Genomic DNA, 25,142 nt, shown 5'->3' with positions numbered 1-25,142 from the left:
TTTTTTTTTTTTTTTTTTTTTTTTTTAGTGTGGCATGCAGGCCTTCTGGCTGAGTTAAAGAGTACAGCGCAGATGTGTCAGCCAACTACATTGTGCAATGAGTGGGTGGAAATTTTCATTTCATCTGTCCTTTTTGGTTTACTGTGCAGGTTCCACGAAGTCAGTGAATTAAGCAGATTTTGAAAGAATGAAAACCATTTGTTGAAACACTGCTTTGTGTTTGCAAAGCCAGCACAGCTTGGTCCTGCTGAATGTTTGGATATTGCACTCTGATGTAATGTTAATTGCACTGCAAGTGAAAGTCATTAGTTTTCTGTTTATGTTCTGTGTACCTTTTCTTACTATTTAGAAATTTGCCATTACTTCAGGCCATATTATGATTGGGATGATGTCCTCTTATGTTTTTACAACACCTTATGCACTGAGACCTTCAGACCTCCCTGCTGCAGAGGTGTTTGTAGAGAATCAACAAGTGGTAAGAAATCATGCAGCGAACTGCTACAAGATACAAATTGGGATGGCCCCTTCTATTTCATACTATAATATGTAAGAAGTATTTCTCAACTTTTATTTTAAATAATAATTCTTTTTTCATATTTTGGCATTCGGTAAAGAAAATAACACTTCCACATATTTCACATCATTTTATCCCTGTAGGAGAATAGATTATTTACAATGGATACATGTGAAAATAGGACAGCTTGGCTTATTTATGTGTCAGCATGTATTCTGGCTAATTTTTATACATATATGAATAGGATATATGTGTTTATGTGTGCCTATAGATATACAGAAAAATAACATTCCAGTGTGCCTACATACAACTTTGGCATTGAATCCAAAGAGCAGGAGTTGTACAACACTCACTAAGAAATAAAGGCTTGTACTGGCATTAGTGGTGCTGTACTGGACTGACCCCTCTTGAGCTAATTTGTAATTTTTGCCTAAGTAAGACTGTTATACTTTCAGGCCCTCGAGCAAAGAACTACTGCACTTGACAACCAGCTTTTTCTGTATTTCTGCAGGAGAGTAATTTCCCTATGGATGGCAAACCCTTGGAATGACTTTTGTAAGAACTGTTCCATAAAGTGAAGCATCTCACCGTTCTCCAACAAATCCTGGCAGGCACATGCAGGCCAGCTTGCCTCCAAGATCAGTACAGTTGCCATAATTGTAACAGGTGAGATTTCTGTCTTCATTCCCACAAACTGTATAGGGTAATCTTCGATACCTGGATAAATAGAAAGGCAATGACAGCTGTTATTTGCTCTCTCCTTGTTCACTTCTGAATGCCGTGTTCTCACTTTTCCTGAGTCTAGTCCATCGCGTTAGCAGAAAATGTTTAGATCTACCTTGCAAATTTGTTGTTTGAATGCAGAACTTACCACTGCTAGTATCTGAACAGTGAGAGCTGCGCTCCTGTTGGCAAATGCCATCCAGTGCAAACAGGGGAGGCATCATATTTTACCCATGGATGACCACACAGTTCTGGAGATACACACACAACTTGTTGCCTCCCTGGTTCTCTCCCTCGTAGGAAAACCCCGTGCCTGTGTGCACTCACAGGCAGGTGTCTGGGGCTGGCCATGCCTGCATGGTGAGGGATGGGCTGTGGAGGGTGGGTGCCAACACTACACAAAGGCAGAGCTGGTGCCTAGGACTGCACAGTGTGTTTGGGTCCACTTACTTAACTACCTGAATTTGAAGTTGCTTTCTCAAGGATGCACTAAGTTCTGCCACCAACCCCAGGGTCACAACAGCTTGGGTGTCACGTTGCAGCATGTGGCTGCAAAGAGTAGAAGGATGTTTGAAAAACTAACACTTTTTCTTGAATCTAATCTCTTAAAAAAAAAAAATCCTTACATTCAGACCAACATGACTGTATGATGAAAATAACCAACTGCTGGTAGTAGGTAAGAATATAAAAAGGTATAATTGTTTAGGGACTTTCACTTAAAAATTAAATTAGAGGAAAGAGATTCTTAGCTGTGGTAGCTGTAGAAATTAGCTGTTTAATATCTTTGCCCTCTCAGAAGGGAGAAACATACAATGTGAAGAGAAGGGTAAGTGAAGGGAGGGCTTGCTCCCCTCACAGTGGATTGTCTGGGAGGAACTGTAAGCAGTACAGTGAGATCAGCAGATGTGATGCATAGAGTGGGCAGTGTGGTGCTACAGCCAGCAGAACTGCTGGGCTGAGAGAAGCCTAGAAGGAAAAGACACACCCAGCAAACATGCTATGGGTGGGGAAAAAAAGTTTTTTACAAACTCTTCTCTACTTGTTTCTCTTACCCACCCACTAAGACTTTCACTAGTTTGCTGTTATTCTGATAAAACATAGTTTCAGAGATTCAAAACGTTTTCAGAATCCTTGCAATGCATCTACCTCAGCTATCCAGCTGACTTGTAATGCTGACAGTGAGGAGTTGTATGTTTCAGGCTGGCAGCAGAGCTCTGTCTTGCTCCCCACCTCTCTGAAACCTGTCTGGTGCCTTTCCACTCTCTTTGTCCATATCTAACTGATCTCTATGGCTTTCTGTACTGCAGACTTTTTACATCAATTGTACAGCCACAGTTAGTATATAACTAGATGCGTATCTTATAATGTACAGGTCTGTAATGTGCAGTTTATTAGATGTGCATTTAAATGGAAGCATCAGTGGTGTAACAATCTCAGGTGAGACCTGAAAAAATTCATGTGGACCTACCTAGTCTGTATTACCTGCAAAGCTTTCCAGTAAAGTTACCAGCACACAGACATGAATATCCATTAATCCCATCTATGCAGGTGGCCCCATTTGCACACTGGTGGCCACGGCAGTAGTCTATGTCCTCTTCACAGTTCAACCCTGTGTAGCCGGGTTCACAGACACACTCATAAGAGCTGATCCCATCCGTGCAGTTTCCATGAATGCAGGGGTTGGAGAAGCACTCGTCGATGTTGGTCTCGCAATGGGTGCCTGCCCACCCTGGGGGACACATGCAGCGATAGGAGGTGTACAAGTCTTCACACGTCCCCCCGTGTATACAGGGCTCTGAGCTGCAGGCATCCTCCTGCAAGCAGCCTGTAAGAACAGGATTTGCAGATATTTTGAGAAATTGTTCCTCTTGAGGTTTTTTAGTCAGGACATCAGCATTTTCAAAGTAGGAGAGATAAATTCCACTAATCTCTATGGTGCTCATGCATCCTCGCAGGCCATCCAAATTGTCAAAAGCCTTGTCAGCCACATGGATATCTGCCTCTTCTTGTAGAAAATTGAGACTTCCTGTAGCAGCTGTACTGGTTGCAGTGTCCTTGTTGTCAAGACTCATGTGCCACCTCGAGAACTGAGACAGGGGCTCCAGCATGGAGACCATCACTTGGTGCCACTTCCCATCACTCACAGTCAGTGAGCTAGTGAGAGTCAACATGTAAAAGTTGTTGCCACTTTGCAGTTGGAAGACCAGTTTGGAGTTGTGAATGCTGATGATAACAAATTCAGGCTCCTTCTCCGCATATAGCAGTATCACATTTGTGTCCCTAGTTCGAAAGCCAAACACGATATTGGTGAGGCTTCTGCTGATTTTCCCGTTGCTTCTGTAAAATATAGCGCTGCTTCGGCCGCTAAACACTGCATTAGTGAGACCTGTGCAAAGATAATAATTGAGAAACCAGGCCAGCTTTAAACCAGTCCACCTGGACAGTATCTCTTCAGAGAGATGAAGATTCCATGATCCCCATCACTTAAATCCTTTTGTTTCTACTAAAAAGCAATTCAATTCCATCAGTATCCCAGTTATCCTTGCTTGCCTCTTATGGCTGCAAAGATTACAGAGCAGTGCTACCTGAAATCCTAATCCTACAGCTTCCAGCTCATTTCCCTTTAATGAGGGAAGGGGGACAGCGACCCTTACCCAATGTCTCTGGCTTTATTTACTGTAATGTAAATCAGAAGTAGGTCTACTAAAACCAGTGAGCTGATCTAAGTACGGAAGCGTAGATAAGAGTTGAACCTTGCTTCTTCTTGTGAGGGTAGCCCAGAATAAGCACTTAGCAAAGAAATAATAGTTAAAGACCAGGTTACCAGCCAGTGGTGCTGCACTGGTTTGCCTTAGGTGCTCAGTTGCTTTATACGGGCTTACACATGTAGCCAAATTTGACTTAATGTAACTGTACCAGTGTTCTCTAGATAGTATTTGGGAAGAAGTTTTTACCATCATTTGTGCCACTGAGTATAAGTTTTTGTTGTTATTAGACTCTCCCTGCATCATCTTCTTGTAGAAGCTTTCTCTCTGTTTCTTCTTGTGTGATTTGTGTGTGTGTTTTTGTGTGTGTTTTATGATTAGGTTTTGGTTTGTTGCTTTGATTTTCTTTTGTATAGTTGGAGTTCACGTTTTCCTAAAATGCAAAAGTGAATTTTGAGAGAACATATTTGATGCCAGCATTAAATATGTGTATTTGAGAAGGCATAATTATTTTAATTACAGCTGTAAATATTTACAAGTGCTGCAGTGCTGATTCTAACAATCTCAGTGAAAACAGCACCATATTGATCTGCATGCAAATTGCCCACGATAGTAATCTTCTGGTGACGAACCTTCTCATTCCTAAGAATCAACCATTCTAGCAGACTCTGTGTATATTTCTCTTCCTTCATAGCATCGTTTGGACTTTGGTAGCAAAAAGAGAAAACGTGGCTTGAAAATCCCTACTTGCTTGTTATATTCTCCTCCAGTTCAGGGTGGTAAGGAGAAAGAAAGAGAAGGAAAGATGTGCAGGCTGGCTAATGTTCAGTCAGTTAATGGCTATCAGTTTTCAAACAAATAGACCACTTGGCATGCTGCTTCTTGCCAAGATACTAATTTAATAACCGTACAGCTGGTGTTAAGGTGACTTTCTACAAAGGTATTAAACATTGAAGAATATCAAGTGATGCAATTTATATAATGTAGCTTTTATCTTCAGGAGGATGGAGAACATCCTAAGTTGATCCAACACTGCATGTTGTCTTATCTCTTTGCAGTGCAGGGATGTAGGGTACCCTTACAGTCAGGCAATGTAGCAATCTGTTCTACAACTTTGGCATGCTCTCGCGGATAAGTCAAAAGCAAAGGTTATGTAAACATCAGTGCCTGCATCGTTGGGTCTAGTTGAAAATTTCTGATGCTGATATGCCAGGATATTCTCATTAATAGAACTTACAATTGTTATTATTATTGTTATTTCTGTTATTATATGGGGCTGCTCCAAAAGTAATGCCTCTTATTTTATTCCTTTTGCTAGTGATGTCAGAGGCAGATATTGGTAATATCACTGTAGAGGTTGAAACTTCCTGCCCACATCCCATTACATTTTTTTTTTTTTTTTCTGTGCAACAGACAGCAGCAGAGAGGAAGTCAGACAAAATGGCATCTGATATGGAAGTGTTTAGGAAGCAAAGGTGTGTCCCTGAATTCTTCCATGCAGGGAAAAAATGGCACCTACTGACATTCACTGATGTTTGCTGAACATTTAGGGAGACCAAACAGTTGATGAGAGTGCAATGAAGTGGTGGTGCATTTCAGCAGTGGTGGCAGTGACAGTGGGTCACCTCAACTGGTGCAGATTTTCACAAGTGCATCATGCAGGCTCTTGTTCATCACTGGTGAAAATTCACAGCTACTGATGGTGACTGTGTTGCAGAATGGTGCTTTGTAGGCAAGAATTTGCTCTGTTAAATACTGTTACTATCCTCTGTTACTATCCTCTTTGTAGCTGTTGTCATTTCCATGAAAATAAAATAGGAGGCATTACATTCAGAGCAACCTACATAATATAGAAATACCATTGAATTTTTAAATAAGTGAATATTTAGTTTTAAGAAATGCTGATCAATTGTTTCTAATTTCCAAAAATGACAGGAATAACTGAAATTTACCTACATTCAAATCCTTGGTGCACCAGCTTGCATTGTGCTTCATGAGGGCAGGGCCCAAGCTCACACCACTTAACTTCCTCACAAGCTTTTCCTGCAGTGTTAGGGGGACATGTGCAAGTGAAGTCATCCCAGATTGAATAGCATACACCACCGTTGTGGCAAGGACTGGACTATGGGGAAAGAGAAGAGATAATCAAAGCGTGAATCAATCTTGGTGGACTCACAACTCTAGGAATGTAGACTTTTTGTCGAGAAGGAAAATTCTGTTTATATCCAATGGAAAGCAATTAGTACTAAGACTGCACAGAACATTTTAATAATTTGTGAACAATAGTATTGCAACCTTAAAATATTTTCATTTTCTTCTATGCCAGTACATTTTGCTGATACTATTCATCATATTTATCATAACTTTGCTTTATCAAAACATATCAAAATCTGCTCTTTCTAGCATTTTTACATATTTTGCTAAGATATTATCATTATATATTGTACAAAAAATTACGTTGTTTTTTTGTTTTGTTTTGTTTTGTCTTTTAATTCCACACGACAAAAACATGAAAATGAAATGAAAATGTCATTCTTACCTTGCAGAGATTGTCACCACTGCAGCCTTGGGTGACGTTGATCAGGGTTCGGTTGATAAAAGAATTCAGTGAATTGGTGAGGGGGAAGAATTCCAGCGGCTGGTTATTCGCTCTTACATCCTGGATGCAGCCTTTGAAATACCCACCATTTCTATCAGTTTCTCTGTTATCTGGTAGGCCTCCGATGTAAAGAAAGTCCTTACTTTGGGTGGTTAGTAGTGGAGTAGAAATAAAGCCTAAGTATTGAGAGGATTGGAATAATTCCAACATATTTGGTTCTATTTTTAATGTTATTAGGTAGAAATTTCCATCATTTATAGGATGTTTCCCTAATAGCTTCATGGAATTTGGAGCTAACATCGTGAGTTTCCCATCTTCCAAGTAGACTCTTACATAGAGACAGGTACTGTTTCTCAAAGCCAGTAACAAGCCAGAAGATTTGCGAGTTCGGACAAACATGGATATATTCAGATTTTCATTCTCAGTAGCATCAACAGAAAAAGCAGCATAGCCTGAGGAGTCCTCAGATCCAAATCGACCTGGAATATACTCTTGGGATTAGCAACAGGAGAAAAGGTGAAAAAGGAAAGGAAGAGGAAAAATAGAATAGTCAGGGCTAAATGACAAAGGAACCAGTATAATGATCAAATAGCTACTTCTGATTATATACTTTACTTATGGCAGTAAGATGTGCTGGTATTTATGGATGAATAAAGACTTGTTCTGGCCATAAATAGCTTCTATTCCAAAACTCCTGTCAGCTTCCATGGCTGTAACTTTAGGCCCCAGTACAGGACCAGATGTTATATTACTGTGCACAATTTTCCCCTTTATCAAGCTCCATGCGATACTGTGTTTGCAAACAGTTTAAGGACAAATTTCTACATTTTCCAGGATTGGTCATCAGAAAAATCATTTAGAAAAGAAGCTATTTCTTTTGATTCTCTAATGACAAGGGAAGTTTATATAATTCTTGAGCTTCATTGATTTTTTATGTTGTATTGTCAGAAGCTGCTTAGCACAACCCTCTTGTATAACACTTACAGATAGCACACCTATTTTGTCTTGCACAGGTTTTTCAACAGACTCAGTAAGTTCTAATATGAGTTCTGCTCACTCCTGAGTGCTTATAATGCTACTGTGTCATGGGGAAAAATGAGCTAGGATTGAGTGAGCCTTTTTATTTTTTTGGGCTTATCAATTAAAATGATTAAACCAAAACCATCTGTCTCTCTGCCTTACTCTTTATTTTCAGTAATGATTTTCAGACTCGTAAGGATATAAAATATGTAGTCCAAAGCGTATTTTATTCTGATGAATCATCTCGTTAAAGCACAACAAAGTGTTTCTATTTTTATACTTCACGTTTCATGATCTTGTCCTTGGTATTATAGACTTCCTGCCTAAACACTTTCAAGAGCGATTTTTTAATATATCAGATTCATAGAAAGAATAAACCAAGCTTTTTTTTTTTTTTTAAATGTTCACATAGCTGAACAGTCAGTTCCCTTTTGCACTGTAAAACTCCTCGAGTGAGACCTCATAGGTCAAGTTGCTGCCTGCAGCAGCACTTTTTTTAATTGACTACATTAAAAAAAGCCATGAAAATGTGAAGATCCTAGCAGACCTTTAGTAATCACACTGCACTACCATGTGGCACAGTAGTATTATTTGGCATTTATTTGGAAGCAATAAATCCCTTCGTTGTTCATAAACAGTTTCATAAATCAAATTTCAAAAATTTTAGTACTAAGAGTAACATTACCTCTGTTTCTAAATCTATGTGTTGAAAAGTCTGGCCTATAGAAATAATTATTTGTTGCAATGGGTGTTTTGAGGCATGAAGCTTCTTCAGATATACCCTCTTGATAAGGTCATTCTACAGACTGAACTATATTTTCGTGTAGATAAAAATAAAATTTCTGCTGGAATTAGTTACCGTTAGTTCTCAAAAAGGTATTTCATGTTTGCAATCATTTTGTTGTATTTCTATTTATAAATACGTATATATACAGATGATGTATATATACATATATATATCATCAGTCTGATCTTCTGCTTGATGAGATGGCTAGCATCACCTTGGTTAGCATTAACCTCTTGGGTCACAACATCTGGATGCTGATCAAAATGAGTCAACATCTGTTTGTTATTTTGTGTATGTAGAGAAAATATTGCCTCTTGTCAATTAAATACTTGGCAGCAACTTTTCTTCAAAAAGACGCTAGCATTTCTTATGTTATCCTTTGCCACACGTCTCCCCCACTCTGCTTTTTAAGCTACCTGCCACAGTCTTTTAAAAATGGCGTATATCTAGAACCTATGTATCAAAGTGGCATGGTGCCACACACTGCAAAGAATGCTGTGGTCAGCAGAGAGGAAAAAAAAAAAAGAAAAAAAAAGCTTGCTTTCTAATCATTCTGAACAGTTGTAATGCCAGCATAAGCCTCTCCTGGCCCTGACTGGTTTTAATTTCACTTCATATAAGAAGGCCAACATATTTACCAGATGTTGTCCTATACTCCAAAGTTGCTTTCCAAACCTTTGGATAAATTACAGCTAGACTTCAAAGAAGTCTGTTACAATTACCTCTCAGACTTTGTCATTTTGCAATAAGGGAAAAAAACGCTATTGAAAAGTATTGATACCTATCAAGTATAGCATACAAAATGAAACTGTCTTTAAACATTTTGAAGTGCATTTCAAGCCACAGCTTTCTGCAGCAGTGCCGCCGGCAAGCCCCTGGGCCCAGCCATTCAGCTGCGGTAAGGCAGTGGACTGTCCTGGCTGTGCCAGCCCACACCAGTACAGTCTGTCTGTTCTCATCTGACCACAGCACTGTTGGTGCTCCTGAGATGTGCTTTATTCAGCTCCAGAGGGCTACTTGCTGCTGCTCCAGCATGAATGTGGGACAGCAGGGGACCTGCTGGTGTCCTCCCGCTTTGTCTCAGCCCATGCTTAGAACGATCACTTGTAGCAGGAAATGCGCTACAGGCACTGCCAGCTATTGAATCCCTGCTTCACTGCCAAAGAGGCTGTGTTCTGACATGTGCTCTTCTGCTCGCTAACACATGGGCACGTCTCCTTCTGGCCCTCAGCAGTTCTCTGGTAGCACAGCCCTCGTTAGTCACTGCCCGTCGTTAGTCACTGCCCGGAGCTGTGCAGGACCTGGCTGAGAAGGAACGGCCTACGAGGACCTGGATTCTCCTCAGGCTAATCAGATTAAGTTAATAGGATAATCTTGTTCATTTTGTAAAATTGGAATCTGTATGTATTTTTTTTTAACTTGCAGTGCTTTGCTGGCCTTTCATGGCCTTAAATGAGTTTCTTTATGTCAGCCTAGAGAGGATAAAATTCTGAAAGAATGCTTTGAAAATAAGACTTCGACTCCAAGTGACTCGGTTGCTTTCTAAATTTTACTCGGAGCGCATAACCTCCTGTGAACTGCAGTTTTCCAGAGTTTATGGAGTGCTAAGAAGATTTAAAAACTGGATGAGTAGAATCCCCCAGTTTGGCCTGACTTTTTGTCAAGCTGAAAAGCAGCCTTCTTGGAAAATAACTAGAAAATAATGATCATGTGCTACTGCTAACCCCTTGTGCCTTCTTACCGGTGGGCAATAAGTTCCAGAGATCCCTAGGGTCATGCTGGCTCACCCCCGAGGCCAGGTTATGTTTTCAACACCCCCTGACAGCGTTGACGGCATCACATGCTCTTACCTGCTCTGCAGCTCGGCCCCGCGTATGGCCGGTAGCAGTCACAGTGGTAACTCAGCCACAGGTTGGAACAGCGGCCCCTGTTCTGGCAGGGGTGGTTTTCACACCAGTCCTTCTTCCTGCATCCTGTCTCGACGTTTAAAGAGGATTCAGGTGATGCATTCTCTGGAGTAATAACATTCAAGTCTATTTCAATATCCTGAAGACAGCCTACAAATGAAGGTGTAGAATGTATATTACTGATGTTAAGCTGAGAGCTGCTGCTAATGTTCCCCACTGGTAAGCTGCCCAAAAATGTGCTCTGAAATGCAAGCCTCACGTGATCATTATCTATCATAGCAGAAGTTTTATTGACACATGATTCTGCACAAGAGCTGTCAAGTAAATTAAGAGTAACAGCTCTTGCCAAGGTTACCTCCACTGAATGCCATTCTCCATCACTGACATTATGTGAAATATGCAAAAGAGCCCGTGGCTGGTTTTTGACTTGCACGGACAAATGTAAGTAGCCATTCAGTAACTCCAGCTTCACAAATGTGTCTTTCTCTCCTCGATAAAATAGAAAGGCTGACGGTTGCACAGTCTGAAACCTCAGGTTTATATTATAGGAAAATTCCTCTTTAGTGGTTGTGGGATTCTTCAACCAAAGGAAACCATTTCCTTGAAAAGAAAATGTAGTTACAGTTTCACAGTGTATTCCAGTATATCCAGGTGAGCATATGCAGCTGAATCCATGATGGCCATTTTTTAAATGCGGGATACATATTCCATTATTTTGGCATTGTTGATCAGTACAGCCATGGAGGATTTCTGTGCAGTTCCAGCCGCCGTAAAAAATCCCTTCTTTGTCTGCAGGTGGGCAATGGCAAGTGTAATTCCCAGGAAAGTTCTCACAGATGCCACCATTTTGGCAAGGGTTCATGTGACATTCATTGATGTCTTCATCACAGTGAATACCTAAAGAACAAAGAATTGGAGATTCTGGATTGAGCAACTAGAGCCCAGAACGGTGTTTTTAAGAACGTGTGCTCTGTTAAATCATCTTTAACTTAAGAATGAAATTCACAGATTGAGCAGGGAGCTGCTGGAGCTTGACCCTGCATTCTATCAGAGATCTGGCTAAGATGCACCACATCCACAATGAATGTGCAGTTGTCACATTTCAGGAGTAGATGCATATTGTAGTTTCTTACAAATGAACAACAGATCTCATATCTCCTAAAAAAAAAGAAAAGCAGAGGTGACTTCTGGCCCATCAGTTATGATCTCAGACTGAGACAAGAAGGATGTGAGAGAAGTAGTTGGAGGGGTCTGAACCCATGTGATCCAGAAAAATATTCCTGGTATTGTGTATCTCCAGTGGAACATTCTTTACCCCTACTATTTTCAAACTGTAAAGTAAGAAAAGAGGAACAAATCATCTCCCCAAATACCCCAGGGATGGCAATTAAAGCATGAGTGATGCTGCCTCCTACTTCCTCTTCTCTCAGATGGTGCTTGGTTTTTGGTATACAGGATAAAAGTAGAGCTCATTTTACCTTCACTGCGATTTGATAGGTTGTGACCCAAGTACGTATACTGGGTCAGGCTGCACAAAGGAAGACAAATCTGTTTGCTCATCAGCTTATTAATCTGGACTACTGACCATCTACAAAATAATAACTATAGTAACTTTTCTCGGGAGCACTTGGATTGTTCACCCACTAATAGGGAACATGAGCTGGGTTTAGACCATCGTGAGACAGGTTAGTTTTACTCTACTGATGATGTGTTGTTGTGCTAGTAAGTGTGAAATGAATCGGAGAAAACATCTTTCGTGTCTTGAAAGCATTCAAAATATATCCAACTGCTTTTTTGAAAACTTATGCAAAGTACAACCCTTAATATTTGCACTGTTCTAGATAAGAATATGAAATAGTAGCTTGAAAGATAACTGTAAATTCTCAACAGCATAAAGTAATTTATAAGCACAATGATGTCTGTCCCTGCAGCAGAATTGCCTTCAGCATCTTCTTGCTCGCTCACCATATGAGGTGCCTGCAGGTTACCTCAGTGGGTAAGATGAGGCTCACAGAGCCATAGCCAGGTACTAGGCACCACACCTAATTTTACTTACAGATTCACAGGGCTTTTATTTTTATAGCAAAATACAGTCATTTTTTCATGGAAAATTACAGAGCAGCATTCAGCCACAACGAATAGATTCAGATAGAAGCAGATAAATTTATCTACTAAGGCTAATTCCCTGCCTGTCCACTTTACTCAATCACAGCTGTAACTAGACCCATCTTAGAGAGAGGTAAGTTATGAGAGAGCCAGAAGGGAACTCAGAGTTGGCTGAGATTGTTTTAAAGATTAGGCAAAGTGAAGTGGTCACAGCACATATGTAAAAGGCCCTCTTAGCAGAGATCTTCCTCATTACAGTGTTCTCTTTTATTACAGCACACAGTTTCCGCTTGAAGCCTCAGAGTATCAAACACCACCGTGCCCTCCCTGGTCTGACAGCAGGGTTATACCGCAGCAGTCTCTCTGCTTTCCAGCCAGGCTTATATTTATTCCAACATGTGATGTCTGTATACCTTAATGTGTAGTGGCATCTGGCAGAAATATGAATCATCAGGACTGACTTTCCCAAAGTGATGTGCACTTCCCAAACCTGTTCTGACTGCGGGCCAGAACAATGCCTGCTTTGCCCGGTTTATGGCAATTTCTGTGTTAGCGACTTGTCCTGCTTTTACTGCTCTGGTATATGAAAAGTGAAGTCACCGTGAGCTGTTTCCTGTTTCAGTCAGTGTTTTAGTACATCTCCTGCTTTGACATCCAGAGCAATGTGTCCACAGGTCTTGTAGACTGCTCGGTCTTACTGTGACAGCTGTAGAAATATGGGTCTCATTGGGTTTTTGTGTCAGAGAGAAAAATTAATTCCTAAAAGCACTAGGATCAGGTTTGTACTTAGGTTTGCTATTGAGCCTCAGAGTGATCAGAGCGAATGTAAGGATTTATAGACTGGGGGCTACTGTTAAACCTTTCATAGACAAAAAAATATAAGCCCACCATTTAAAAAGATCAACCAAGTGAATGGCATGCAATGGTGCCTGCCCAGCAACTCTACTGCTGCATATTCCACTCTGCATGCATTTGTTCAGTATTCCAAGCCCCGGCAAGGCAGCACTTCTGCCTGCAGCCCGTGCTCTGAGCTGCACGTTATAGGAGGGACTTGTCCACAGGCAGCTGAAACATGCATGGACCAAGCCCAATGCAAACTTCAGTGTCTGTGTCATTCTCTACCTCACCACACTAAAAGTAAAATTAATGAGAAGTTTTCATGAATGTGCTAAACTTGTTTGGAAATCGTATACCTTTCTGTCTTTAAATTTAGATAACACTTTTATAACACGAATATTGGTGTCTAACAAAGACACAGCAGCAGTTTTTAAAATGGAGACACACTGTTTTTGGTGTGTTATTTTCCCATAGAATGTGAAAACATCAGTTTCTAACTGCAAAGTGATTTTCACAGCATGACTTCATTACGTGCATTTTCATAAGTGTTTCAGTGTCAGAATACAAATGCTTATTTTTAAAGTAATTACATTTATAATATGTTGTGAAATAATGATTTTGGAGGTACCTATATACATACTGTTTGTACATACATATAAACACAGATTCAAATGGCTGATATTTCATAAAAGGATTAACAGAAACGGAAACATAAATATAGGTCAGCAAAAAGTAAGCAAAACATTTTTTTCATATCAGGAATAAATAAATCAGCTGTTCTTACAAGCTGGGTGGTTGATACTGCTTGTTATCTGCCAACTGCTATGCAAGCAAAGACCACTGTCACTCAAGATAAAAGCACTCTAGATAAAAGGATTAGCCAATATTTATAGAGCTGTATAAGCAGTTCAAATAGCTCAGGTTGGAGGAGAAGATAGCATGTAAAAAAACAAATTCTGAAAAGCAACTGTGAGGAACTGTTTTTTCAGAGTTGCATACATTTGCTCAGCTAAACGTATTTGTATTTTTAAAATGAAGCCATTCAGCATTTTCTCTTCTAAATATGTTACATGCCCACTTATATATGAAAATATAGGTGAATATAGGAAAATATATTGAGAATATTTTTTATCCTATTTCTATAGGTAATAAGTATTTCTTCCTCCTACGAAGTTTCATTCAAAACAGAGGTGAAGCAGCCCCTTTGACTGTTGGAAAACAGCACTCATAGCTTTGTCACTTTGTTTCACCTACTACTACTACAGGGTAGCTGTTCTCTACCTATTAATCTCTTAAACTATCTGCCTCAAATTTAGCAGAAAAGCTTTTCTTACCGAAGCAGAATGACAAAAGCAATTTTTCAAGCCTGCTTTCTACTAAACACCTCCAATTTTCATTTCTACTAAACCGATATAGAACTGTTATCCTAATTACACTTTTCATACACACCTTTAGTTAGAAATTTCTTTCCTGTTCCTTGACACTTAATAAATACCACACAAGTACAAGCAAGCAGTCTGGACAGACAGCTGTGACGTGTTCTATACAGCCTAAGTGCACATATTAGTACACAAAAAGAAAATATTTACCTGTAAACATTGTCATTAAAGTGATGTAAACCTGTATCCTAGTTGCAACCATCTTTTTCTGAAGTAAAAAAAATTGGTTTAGCATTTATGCAGTCCACAAAGTAAGTTTCTGCAAAATTCAAAGCAGTGCTTGGTATAAAGGCGTCTGTTCCAGGATTAGCTTGCTCCACTTCTGTACCTGCTGATGTAGTCTGATGGTGTATTTTGCCCAAGCCAGATCAACAAGGCTTAATGTAAGACTCATTAAAGTGCTTACGCAATAGATATGTATTCTACTTACATTCCTTTTCAGAACGTTCAGTCTGAGTATGCTCTCACTGAACTCTGGTGGTGTTTCAATGAGAGTCACATTTTGAGGTTCTATTCAAAACTGATTTGTCACTCTTTGATAGGACTTGTTCTTTTAAGGATCATATTTGCTTTGGTTTTCAGGTGATTTATAAAACCAGACCAATCTTTTTGCAGTCACTGTCATTCAGAAATCTGTCTATGTCCGTAAGGAAACAGAAAAGACCTACGGTTTGTCTGGTTTCTTTGCTTTGTAAAGTGTTTTTGTTCCACTGACTTTCACTGTACCACTTACTAGAAATTAGCGTCTGCAGATTTTCGAATGTGCTGAAGACAGAAAAAAAAACCATTTATTGAAATATTTCTCTTCTTCAGCTCTTGAGCAAGACATTTTGATTTGGCCCTAATTTAATGAATGAAAAATAATTATAGAGCTTGGTAGATTGAAGTGTTTATATCTGTGACAACAGACTTTTTCATATCACTTTATTTATATTATGAATTGCATAAAATATTGCTAGAGCAGTAACCCTGTGCAGTTACTGGGATACTTCCAGAGCAAGATAGCTTTTTCCCAGGTTGCTGTTTATACCATCCAACTGACATATGACCAGTTATGCATTCAGATCTGTTTTTTTGATAGTTTCCCATTTTAAAACTTCAACAATGAATCCTGAAGTCTCTTTCTGACTTATTTACTCCGGAATATAAAAATAATTTTATCACTAAGTGAGAAATTATCTCTGTGGTCCAGATCTTTGTTCACAAAGGTTTGATCAAGTTGTGAAAACTCCCAGGAAAATGTTTATTTTTTTTGCAAACAGGTATTTACCAACTCCTTCCCCTCCCTCAACTCATTTCTTCATTAATTAGGAGATTCCTGACTCTGTTAAATGTAGTTTTAGGTTCACCAGAAGACCTGCACACAAGATACAGTTTTGGATTTGGTTAATCTACAGTGCATGGTTGTTTCCATTGTGGTGCCCAGAAAACTGCTTTTCCCTACAGCCTGTGACACAGAGTGATTATTCATATTATGAATTCAAATATCATGGAGTAGGAATGTCATCCAGACTCTTTGAAAGGTAAGTAACTAAATTTTAAGCAAAAGAAAGTAAAGGTTGACAAGTTATTATGCAGGTACTTATCAGATGTCTTGTGCTGCAGCTCTAGCTGTAGCACTAATAATGCTTTTTTATTTTGGAAATAACAAGAAAAATTTGGAAGTTCTCAGCCTCCTTTTACAACATGACACTGACAAATGTTCTGAGGTAAGATTATGAACATATGCTTTGTCACCAGGTTGGGGTAGACATATATTACTACAGCTCAGTGACAACATTGAGTTGCTGACACTCCAAGAATGAAAAGCCTCATACCAGGGTATTTAGCAAACTGCCTGAAGCCATGTCAGAACCATTAGCAGGTTATTTTGAACAAGTGTCATGAAAAAGTGAGTTACAGGAGATGGTAGAGTCGAGTAACTTACTCTAATTGCTGCAAGGTCTTTAACAAGAGTAATAAATACAGTATTTTCTTTGATATTTTCATATGCTAAACAAGGAAATTGATCTATATATAGCCACTATAAATTGGGCGTAAAAATTGTGTTTAATTCCAATCAGAAATTAATTGTTGTTCTGCTGAGTATGGTTTGAGATTGTCCTACATCTGCTCTGGTTATTTTCATAAAAGAGTGGATGATGGAATAGAAAGTTTGCTTATTAAGTTGTCTGTTAATGTAGAGTTAAAGACAAAATGTGAGTATTTTAAAGAAAAGGATTGGCTTTGTAGATGAATTTAAAATTGGAGTGATGGTCTGAAAAGTTCTGGATTAGACTGTGGAAGGACTTATTCAGTTCAGATAGTCTTGGGTCAGAATAGCCACCAGTAAGGTGGAATAATCACACTTGTTTACAAAGTTCTGGTCATAGCTTAGCACGAACATCAAGTTCACTGGTAGTTCTACTGCACTGCAAGGAAGGTTTGGATCAATTGGAAAGAGTTCACAGAAGAGCAATGAGAATAATCATAGGTTTAGAAAATATGGCTTGTGAGTAGAGACTGAAAAAGTCGTGCTATTCAAGACAAGAGAAGGAAAGGGGATGTCGTTACAGACTATTAGCACCAAAAAAAAAGATAAAAATAAAGAAGAGAACACGTTGTCTGTGATCATAATAAACAAGTGGGAAGTCACAGTGCATCAAGGGGATTCAAGTCAGAATTTAGGAAAATATTTCTAATGCTAGTAAGGTAGCAAAGCCTTGCCGTAAGTTATTCTGCCATGGACATAGCATCTAGTTTGGGTCCTTAAAAATGGGTTAGTTAACAAAAGCGCACAGTGTGACACATCTGCTTGTCTTATGCTAGACAGAGAGGCTGAGCAACGTCTGCACATCTATTCCTTCCCAACTTTATCTTCCTTAACTCAGTGATTTTCTTAGATAAAATAAATCCCAGCAACTGAGCCGTAGGTGTGTCCAACTTTTTATAAATACAGATGTATGTATACACATCTAGGTGTAAAATAAAAGCGGGAGTAAATGTTAGAGAAACTTAAATAGTAGCATACCCTTTAGAATATGCTTTCTGGAAGATGAAAACAAAGAGTCTGCAATAATGCTTCTTCTACCTACATTTTACAGTTTTGGAAATGCTTGTTACAAAATCCTGCTTTAGGCAGGAACAACTATTTTAGAGGGAGCTCATTAACACTGAACCCAGCAAAAAGATCTAGCAGTGCGTATAATCTTCAGGTCTCCAGGTCTTAGCAGACAATCATGGAAATTCTAACTTTGCCACATCTATGCTGATAATTGCAAAGAGATAATTACTCTTTGCTCGAAGGAGGAAATGCACGTTCATCAGTGAGTAAGCACAAGGCAATAAATTGACCATCTCCATGTCATCCAATTAAAATTCATGCTTCTGGGCATAAATCAGTTGTCATGGAGGTCAGGAAGGAGATTTTTCTCTTATGTACATCATGGTAGAGAAAGTGAGGGGTATTTAAATGGATTGTACTCTCCTATTTTCCTTCAGTTGGATACTGAACTTAATGCGACCAGTAATTTGACCTACTATGGCAATTTCTGTTACTGTCTTAGCAGGAAATACTCATTTGAAATGAAAGGCAGAATACAGGGCAGAGCTGGAGCATATGGAAAACTGGATACTTTACAACAGGAGGATAATAAGCATCTTAATATTGTGATAACTTTCACACAGATCTCTATTTTTTGTGAAGTTGCAAGACCTTCCTAGTTATTCCTTTATTGCAGACAAATTCACTATTCTTCTTTTTTCCTCTTGCCATTTGAAATGGACATATGAAGTTAATACTGGTTAGGAAAAAAACATTAAAATAGAAATAGAGTGCAATGACTTGGCTTAATCATTAAATATGTCACTCTAGCTGAGGAATATGGAATTCATAATGTGCCACATTCAGTATGGCATGCTGTAACTTAATCCTTTCAAATTTTGCTGGCCTGAACCTTCATAGACTAGTTTGAATTTTCAGTAAAAAATGCTTTCTTTTTTAAAGCAGTTAAAAAGCCCAATCCCTTAATCTCTTCAATCATTAAAGTTTTTTTGAGAGCAGAAGTACTTGGAAATGTTTTTCCACTTGTTTCACATGTTTTGTCACACCTAAAACAGTTTTCATTCAAAAAAAAAAAAAAAAAAAAAAAAAAAAAGCCATGAAGGTGATTAGTTGTTTAGTGAGATTTGGTGTGTTTATTTTATTTTATAAATATTGGAAACAGCCGACCGATTTAAGCATTGGCTTTAGTTTCTGAGTAGATCAGGCAGCCTTTTCCACGTGCCTGCTTTGCAGTGCTCCATACGCAAGGCTGTGTGAGCAGCACAGCCAGAGGTCAGAAAAATATCGCCTGCGAATGGCACGGGGCCATGTCCTAGAAGGGCAGCATGGCAAAACTGCTGCTTGTAGCCTACACCTTCATCCCATATTTTGATTAACACAGCCGGCCATGTGGATTCAATTGTAGGATTAGGGTCTGAATCTGGAGTAAAGAGAAATGTGGTGAAGAAATATGTCCCTGCATGGCACTCATTTTCCTTTAATTTCCCTATTTTTAGTCAGCTTTATATATTAGTAAAAGAAGCAGCTGCTGTTGTGGTTGACTGATGGAGGGAAGAATGAAAATGGAACAGTGGCAGCCTGGTTTTCCTGGGCAGCATCCTTCCTGAGCAGGGTTTCTGGCTGCACTAACAACGTCCATGCAGCTCATTGACATGAGCTAGGAAGGGCTGATGGGAGAGCAGCGACAGACAGCACAGGGTGTGAAAGGCAACAGTGGAGAAAGATGATAGATTAAAAAAGAAGGGCAAATAAAAGAAGGAAGAAAAATTTCAGTGGAGAAAGATTATAGAGGATAATACTAAAGAACAAATTTCTCACTTAGCAAGTAAGATTTTGGAGATTAAGTGGCCAAGAATGCTAGAAATCTAGGCTTCCACTCAAGGTCAGGACATCATTCAGAAAATAAACTGGAATGGTTACTGAGTTTCATAGAATTTGATGATTTTATATCTGGTTATGTATTAAATATTTGGAAATGAAAATTATTTCTTGTTGTATTTCCAGACTGTTTTCTGTGTATTTTGTTCAGGCATTTTTTATACTTTCAGAAGGCTACTGCTGCAGAAAGATTTCTGAACTCAAATCATTAATTCTCTGATTTGCATTTTTTGTAATCTTACGAGCTTGTACATTCAGATGATGTGTGTGCATTTGAACTGAAGTGTATCCAGAGGGATCTTAAAGCAACCAATACCTTTGAGTTGTTTAATTAGATCATACAAGGTCATGTTTCATTGACTTAAAAATCTGTTTGGAGCATATGATTCACTCTGGAATTGGAAAACAAATGAATTTTCACCTTTACAAACACATAAGGGCTTTAAAAGAGTTGATGAACACTTCCATTGAGAAATGTGACTGGTTCCCCCGTAAGAGGGATTTTCTACCTTGTCTCTTGTTGGCTGCTTCTATCTTGCTTTAACTGAGCTGGGCAAGCACAGCCACTGTGCTGCCTGGTGTGGCACAGCCTCTGCTTTGAAAATAATCAGCCATCTGCAAGGTTTTTCGTATTGCTAAAACAAGTCTCCACAATGCACAAAAGTGATTGTATTTACATAACTTCATTGTCAGTCAATATTAAGAGAATCTGAAAAAGCCAGCAAGCTAGAAAATCATAGTTTTAATTGTGCCTGTAGAACTTAACTGGGGATGGAGACCTGAGAACAGAAAAATATAAACTATGTATGTGTGAACATACATAGCATGTGCATATGCATACTGTGTGCATTTTAAGCTGTGGACTGAACAGCTGTATAAATTGTATAAAGATGATCTTTGTTTATAGTTTGTAAAATTATGTTTCTCTGTTCCTATAGGATGTATTTGTACATCCTTATCATTTTAAACGCAGAAGAACAATTACTTTAACTCAAGCTATCCAATTCTACGATTTTTTTATAAGGCAATTACTCTACCTGGTGGATTTCCTTTCCTGTGTAAATAGCCGTGGCTTGCTATAGACTAGCAGTAGATGTAGAAGACCTTAGATTGTTATCTGTCATCAAATTCAATAGTGATGGAAATGGCAGGAGATCATACTCCTTCGACTTTTTCATTTCTCTTATTCCATTCAATGTTAGTTCTTTTGAAGTGTGAAAACTCACCTAAACAACGTATATAAATTGTTTATCTAAGATTTCATATATTTTCAATACGTCCTGAAGCTGGGGAGCCTGACACCTGAACAAGTCATTTTCACCAGGTCACATAACCATCCCACTGGGAACATGATGGACGTCAGCTAAAATTGTATGAGCATGCTGTGGACTTTTGGCCATCATTTTTGAGGATGACCCAGTTCATGCTAGAGGTATGTGATATCGCTAGTCTTCCTATTGTTGTGCAGATATACTTGAAAGAAAACATTGAATTCATTTTCTCTATTTGTTACTACAGCTAATGACTGAACACAGTGTTCTGGCCTCACACACAGGCCTAGTAACAGATTCTTAATCCTCTCTGTGAAGAAAATATGGTGCCCATACTACAGCGACTACAGCCATAAAAGTATTGATCATTATGATACTCTGTAATGGTGTTGTGTTTTTAAAACAGCCAGACTCTAAGAATCACAGCAGTGGGAGAGCAATCAGAATCAGATCCACCAAATCTACTTCCAGCAGTTAATTATCAGCACAAATTAGTTGTCTGTACTAGGCTTCTTTTCTTTTATGAGACTGTTTATAGAAAGTGCAGAGTTCAGTGTCAGCCAGAGAAAGTGTGCTTTCCTTAATCCATGTATTTCAAAAAATCAGCAGAAGTCCTTTTCTAAGTAAATTCTTTTTATTTTTTTTTCTAAATAAGGGTATAGACACCCAGATAATCAGTAAAAGGCTTGCTTATATTCTTTAAACTTCATGTAGCTGAAGAAATCGGTCAGAGTACCTAAACAGAAACAGTTTGTGCCTTATTTTAGCCAGAGTTTATTTGAAACAGTGCAAATGAGCAGACATAAGAATACTAGGTTTTATCACTTCTGTTTCTCCCACTGGCAAGCCCTGAATAATTAAGAGCTAATTGCTACAGGGAACAATTTGTATAAAAGAGCTTTCATGTAGTATATCGTGTAAAATTAATTTTGGTGTTCACTTAACCAGCTTATTTTTATTATTCATTGTCCAAACATGCTTTTATTTCCCTCATCAGTGATAACTATTTGCCAGCAAAGTATAATTCTCCCAAGTCTGATAAAAGAAAAAGCACTAGAGAGTTTTTAGTTGGAAATGGATTAAAACTGGGGTATGTATACATATATACATACATACATATATATACATATGCACGTGCATACACATATATAAAATTGGGAAGAGTGGTGGATACATCAAACGGTTGTGTTCCCATTCAGAAGAACCTCAAACCAAAGAAATGTCAACCTTCAGAACCTCTAGAAGTTCAACAAAGGGAAGGGAAGTACAACACGCTGCACTTGCTGAGGAGCAGCCTCATGCACTGAACCATGCATAGGCTGAGGGGCTGCAGTGCTGGCTAACAAGTTGAATGGGATTCAACAATGTACTCTTGCAGCAAAGAGGACCAACAGCCTCCTGGGCTGTTAGGACATTAATTAGGACAAGAGAATTAGGACAAGAGTTGCCAGCAGGTAATGGAGATGACCCTTTGGCTCTGCTCGGCAGCAGTGAGATCACATCAAGCTCCCCAGATAAAGAAACAAGTGGAAATACTGGAGCAAGTGCAGCAAAATATAATGACAATCTTTAATGGTTTGGAAAATATGTCTCTGAGAAAAGGCTGAGAGAGCTGAGGTTGTTCATCATAGAGAGGAGAAGGCTCAGGGGCATCTTCTCAGTGCATATAAATACCTGAAAGCAATGGAAAAGACTTCACAGTAGAGCCCAGTGCAGATACAGCGTGCCTAAGTTTACCCTACTTTGAGCAAGAGGGTTGCATGAAATTGTTTCAAGAGGTGTCTTCCAGTTTCAAAATGAAATGAAGAAAAGAAAAAATTAAAGCTTCTCTTAACCTTCACATGGTTTTTATCCATAAATGGTTGAAGAACCATTGAATGCTTGATCTTGCTGGCATGGCTGCCTGCAATAGAAGTCTACTTAAGACCAGATCACGTAAGTGTGAGACCCAGCTACAGTGATAACCTTCTTTTAAATGTAAAATGCTGTATGTTGTATGTAACAGGTACAGGTGAGAAATCTGAGACATGGCTGTAGTGTAAAAAATAAGAATGTTTGGATTCTTTAATCCCTTCATCCTGTATGTAGGCTTGTCAGTGTTAAATCAAGGTGGTTTAGAAGATTATATGTGCATGACAGCCCTGAGGATTTCCATCACTGTGATTTTCCTTCCAAACACTCTTTTCTTCTTCTTCTTTTTTTTTTTTGAAGAGCGTAATGACCTATGACAAGAAAGCTTTATTCTCTGTGGAGTCTGACACTGCTTCTTTTTAATGGATCAGACAGTTTGTGATACATCAGTACAAGACACTTTCTTTCCCATGTCAACCTAGGGTACCTGTTCAATATTTCCCATCTGTGCTGACCTGTGTGATCAAGGGGTCGTGTCCTGAAGTCAAACCCAGAACCAAAACACTCACTTCTACCATGGGCCAGACTATTAATGTAACCTATTTAATTTACGTCAAGTTGGAACTTGACATTCAATTTCTCAGTCCAGAAGCAATTACTTCTAAAGGAACATGCCAACAATATAGCTTCGCTTAGAATAGTGAAAGTTCAAAAGGGTAAAAAACGTTTCACACCATAAATAAAGAATTGATTATATTTGGAAACAAAGTTTGTAATTACTACTGACATTTCTGAGCCTAGATGAGGTGCCTTTTATGCTTTATAAACTGATTTCATTTAGGCCACTGGAATTATGGGAACCTTATGTAAGGGTCTATAAGTCTTTTGCTGGTGTTTTAAGGATAAAGAAGAAAACAAGAATGTTTTGCACAACACTGGGGTAAAATGTATTTTTTGTCAAAGGAGGGTGCAGAATTCATGGTGAGTGTTTAACCTTTAGCAGAAGAGGAATTCCTCTGCCTACTTTCACTTAAATAGCTCCATCAGCAGGACCACTACTGCAATCAGCAAAACCCAGAACTTTGAGATGAAAAATTATGTAGTGACTCTTGTGTGAAAGCTAATCCTCCAAGACACTGGCAATTTTTAAGTAAGAGTAGCCCTAATCTTCATCACCAAATTATTTTTCTGTATTTAATACCCAGGTGCTTGTTCTCTCCATAACTCTTACAGCTCTAAGTGGACTTTGCGTGATGGGATTCATCACAGATACTTTGAGCAATAGCATCTCTCAGAGAAGGCTCTAGTGACTGTGTTGAAATACCAACTAAATCCAGTATTTTGTTAATGTGTAGCAGATGCTACACATATGCAGTATTTCATGGTCTCTTTTAGGCTAAGAGGTACAGGCAGAGTACAGAGAGCAACACTGGTACTAAAATGCTGATGCTAGTTCAAATAAACTGCATACTTTCACATAGTAGAGCAACTTACACATTTTGTGGGAAGTACATAGAACAGTTTACCAAATAACGTTCTCTACTGAGGGTGGACCGGAATACCATCTCTCTGCTACAAGTTATTTGGAGATGTTAACATGTAAGAAACGGTGTTTCAAAGGCATGTAAAACAAGCATGTAAAGAGAAAAGCTAAACTGTATAAAACCCGTGACCTTGACAAGAATTAAGTGATGGATGGTTTTGCACCATTTAAATTTAATGCCATAGCAAGACAATGGCAGCCTGCATACTTTAATCTGAAATAAATTTACTCAAGCATCTTGATTTTTTTCCCAAATATGGGCCAATATTGCTGGCATATCGAATATATACAGGTTTGGCATGCAAACATTACACATTTCCTACTGTCAGACATGCAGTTAAAATAATTAATTAGTAATGAAGACCAACATAAACTCTGCTTGTTAATAAACATGCATGCTGCAAATCTTGACGAAAGGAGTAAAGACAAATTTTTCATTCTTGCTGCAAAACAAACCAGCCAGAAAACTGTGCACTTCAAAATAGAAAAGATGAAAGTTGTGGACCTTTTAAATTAGTGATCAAAGAAAGGCTTGCTCTAAGCAGAGCAATGAAGTACTCTGAAGAGCTGTAATGTATGCTTCTACAGAATTATATATATGTGTACGAGTGCATACATGCATGTGTACATGCATATGTTGTTACATGTACAAGCATATGATTCAAAATTACTTGCCCATGTGCTATTTCTAAAGGAACTCCTTCAGCTTCTTTAATGTCACTCTTGACTTTCTCTGTTGTGGGGGAAAGAGAAGTAATGTCTTTTAAATGTTTGGCTGTATAATTTACTGTATTTCCAATAAACTAGATTTTAACGGGTTTCACAATGGTGAAATAATTAAGGCTGTTTTCAAAATCATCTACTGAGTAAAACGTTGAACTATTAAATTGGTTCATTTTGTTTATCGCTTGACATTTGA

At 38.7% G+C, this 25,142-nt stretch overlaps 1 protein-coding gene across 1 annotated transcript in view; it reads right to left on the bottom strand.

Annotated features, from left to right (window-relative positions):
• The window catches only part of CRB1 (crumbs cell polarity complex component 1), a 71,674-nt gene that overhangs the window by 20,603 nt on the left and 25,929 nt on the right, over positions 1 to 25,142 (bottom strand). The window contains exons 6-10 of the mRNA XM_042874158.1: positions 10,199 to 11,152; positions 6,482 to 7,032; positions 5,899 to 6,064; positions 2,720 to 3,623; positions 1,103 to 1,231 (exon numbers count right to left, since the gene is read on the bottom strand). Of these exons, the coding sequence (XP_042730092.1) occupies positions 1,103 to 1,231; positions 2,720 to 3,623; positions 5,899 to 6,064; positions 6,482 to 7,032; positions 10,199 to 11,152 (2,704 nt within the window). The remainder of the gene's footprint in view (positions 1 to 1,102; positions 1,232 to 2,719; positions 3,624 to 5,898; positions 6,065 to 6,481; positions 7,033 to 10,198; positions 11,153 to 25,142) is intronic.

This window comes from Lagopus leucura, unplaced genomic scaffold, assembly GCF_019238085.1.
Source record: "Lagopus leucura isolate 7727_CA_CO unplaced genomic scaffold, USGS_WTPT01 Super-Scaffold_100009, whole genome shotgun sequence".
NCBI lineage: Eukaryota > Metazoa > Chordata > Aves > Galliformes > Phasianidae > Lagopus > Lagopus leucura.
The sequence above is the reverse complement of the archived record's forward strand: the minus strand, read 5'-3'. Positions and strand labels throughout refer to the sequence as shown.